At 45.4% G+C, this 2883-nt stretch overlaps 1 protein-coding gene across 1 annotated transcript; it reads left to right on the forward strand.

The window, feature by feature from the left end:
• The first annotated feature begins 1415 nt into the window (after positions 1-1415).
• Positions 1416-2528, forward strand: LOC138954241 (putative uncharacterized protein DDB_G0287113). Its single transcript, XM_070326130.1, has one exon. The coding sequence runs from the start codon at positions 1416-1418 to the stop codon at positions 2526-2528; it is 1113 nt and encodes a 370-aa protein (XP_070182231.1).
• Positions 2529-2883: the final 355 nt, after the last annotated feature.

Consider the following 2883-nt stretch of genomic DNA (forward strand, 5'->3'; position numbering starts at 1 on the left):
ATCATTTATAGATGACTATTTTTCATTTCGCGAAGTTACATCCCCGCCGTATACATTAGGGCCTAATGTCCTGACGGCGCAACAAGAACATCATCGACACAAAAATGAACAGGGAAGGAAGAAAGAATCCCGGCCGCCTTCCTCTTGCGGCGATGATTTCTTCTTACTCTTTTTGTTTCAAATGTTGTGGGGTCAGTTTTCCCCGCCGTTCCGATTCTTGGTTTTCGTTTTTGGTTTCGAGCATTGTTCATCTTTATTTTAAATTTCTTTGAAGCGAGTTTGGCCACCAACACACACACACACACACATACACACATACACACACACACACATACACACACACAAAGAAGAGACGTCAGAATCATATACACAAGACATCCACACAAAAATGACGGGGGAAAGAAAGAATTCCGCCCATTCCTCTTGTAATTTGTTCTTTCTCTTTTTGTTTCAAACGTTGTGGGTTTTTGTTTCCCCCCCCCCCCCCCCCCCCCCCCCCGTTCATTCTTGGTTTTTGGGTTTGGTTTCGAGTCTAAACTAAAGTAGTTGCTGTAAAATCATAATTTCTTGAGTGTAGTGTCACAAACAGCAGTGGGTGCAGTGAGTAGCGTCCAGCCGTGTAAAAGCAGCTTAGCGCTGGGACTGAAAACTACTAAAACTCGACCCTCCTTCCTCCCTAACTGCTCGTTTGTCATAATTCTAGTTTTCCGCCATGTATGTTAAGAAAAAGAGGGGAAGGGAAAGATTTTGACTTCTGTTGAAAAGCAATGATTTCCAGCTAGTGCGTCAAGACATGTGTCAATTCTTGGGAGAGGATAGGCATGATCATCATCTGACACTATAAATACCGTCGGTCAGCGGGTAGTTGGCACAATTCGATCTTTTTTTACTTCACTAAGGAAGGCCGCAGGGGAAGGGCATACTACTACTACCACTACTACAACTACTTTTTTTTGTTTTACACTATGGCGGCAAAAAAGGCCGGGCGTCAGAATACCCCCCTCGGCCCCCCGCGTCATAACAACAACAACAACGACAACGACAACGACAACAGCAGCGTGGTGACGCGGAGGATGATGGCTACTACTATCACCGATGATAATGATGATGATCGCTGCAGAATTACGAGGAGGAGGACGAGGAGTAGTAGAAATGCTGCTGCCATGATTATGATGCCGCCGCCCCTCCCGTCGCCGCCAGCACAACAAAAACAACGAAGAGAAGGAGGAGGAAGAGGAAGAGGAAGGCCGAGGAGGCGAGCAGCTGCAGGAGAAGAAAAAACAACAACAACAACAACATCTGCTGCTGCTGTTGCTGCTGCGACAACGACAACGACGACCAGGAGAGGTCGAAAGCGAAAACATCATCATCGAAATATAAAAGAAGTAGACGCGAGTAGTCAACAAGTATTATTAATGCCCTGCTTGGAAGATGACTCGCAACCATCTGCAATTCTGGCCGCTGCTGCACCACCGGTGACAACAACGGTGGTGGTAGAACACGATGATGATGATTATACTACTGCTGCTGCTGCTGCTGCTGCTGCTGCTGCTGCTGCTGCTGATGATGATGATGATGATGATGATGATGATGATGATGATGATTATACTGCTGATGCTGATGATGATGATGATGATTCTGCTAGTACAACATGTAGTACTTCGGAAGGTGGCAGCGTGGTGGAGGAGAGGGACGAAAAAGAAGAAGAAGAAGAAGAGGAGGAGGTAGAGGAGGATTATTGGCTGAACGAGAACAGAAAGCAACAACAACAACAACAAAGGCAGCAGCAGCCTTTGGGGTGGCGACCACCAAGAAAGCAATCAAAACCTCGGAAAAATGTCACATTCGCTACGCCTCCTGTTTTGGCCAGTACTAGTCTCGGTAATAAAACAGCGCATCAGCAAGAACAACAAAATGAGACAAAGGAGGTGGTCCAGGAAGACGGCAATGCGATTGTGGTGGTTGATTGGTCGTTTGGGAATGATGAGTCGGGGTCGTTCACCTTTATTGATACCCCCCTTACTACTAGTCCCACGCTCAAAGACAAGACGCAACAACAACAACAACAACAACAACAACAACAACAACAACAACAACAACAGCAGCAGGAGGAGCGTGAAGAAGAAGAAGAAGAAGAGATCGAGATTGATTGTGGCGGGGAGGAAGAAGTAGAAGCAGAAGAAGCAGAAGAAAAGGACGACGACCCAATGAAAGAGGGGGTGGAAGGAAGAAACGCCACCGAGGTGTCGTCGTCGTCGTCGTCGTTGTCGTTTCCGTACGGGAAAAATGGAGATATTGACGAACGCCGCACCCCACGGTTGCTGGAAGAACAACAATACGAGGAATTTCTCCTTCCCCCCTCTCCCCTTCCCGCGGGGACCGCTCTTGCTAGTAGTAGTACAAGTACTACGCCCGACACTAACAACAACGACAACGACAACGACAATTTTAACGATTCTGAAGATGATCGCTACTTTCATGATATAGTGTACGATCCTACAGACGCACCCATCGCTTTTTTGTTTTGATAACCCGCCGCCCCTCCCCCCCGTTTTTATTGACTGTTTTAAACAGACCGCAACTACTATTATTATTAGTATAGCTGCACCTTTAAGACATATATATTTTTTCTCCTTTTTTTTTGTTGGTGTGTGTGGATATTATTGTGCATATGAGTTGTTCTTCAGTACTGGTGACAGAAAGGGGGAAAAGTGGTCAAAATTCAAATCTCTAGTTTTGTTTTTGAAATATTGCTTTTCATAAAGCAGAAATACTGTAGTATCTGTTGTACATAAGAAAAAATCACTGGTTCACATGGTTCCTACATAATCTAACTTTTAAAGCTGGTTCTTGTGTGTCTATGTGTATGTTTGTATGATGACG

The sequence above is a fragment of the Littorina saxatilis genome, unplaced genomic scaffold, assembly GCF_037325665.1.
Source record: "Littorina saxatilis isolate snail1 unplaced genomic scaffold, US_GU_Lsax_2.0 scaffold_2079, whole genome shotgun sequence".
NCBI lineage: Eukaryota > Metazoa > Mollusca > Gastropoda > Littorinimorpha > Littorinidae > Littorina > Littorina saxatilis.

Coding starts and splice junctions, on each gene's coding strand:
- LOC138954241 (XM_070326130.1), top strand. CDS start 1,416: ATGCCCTGCTTGGAAGATGACTCGCAACCATCTGCAATTCTGGCCGCT.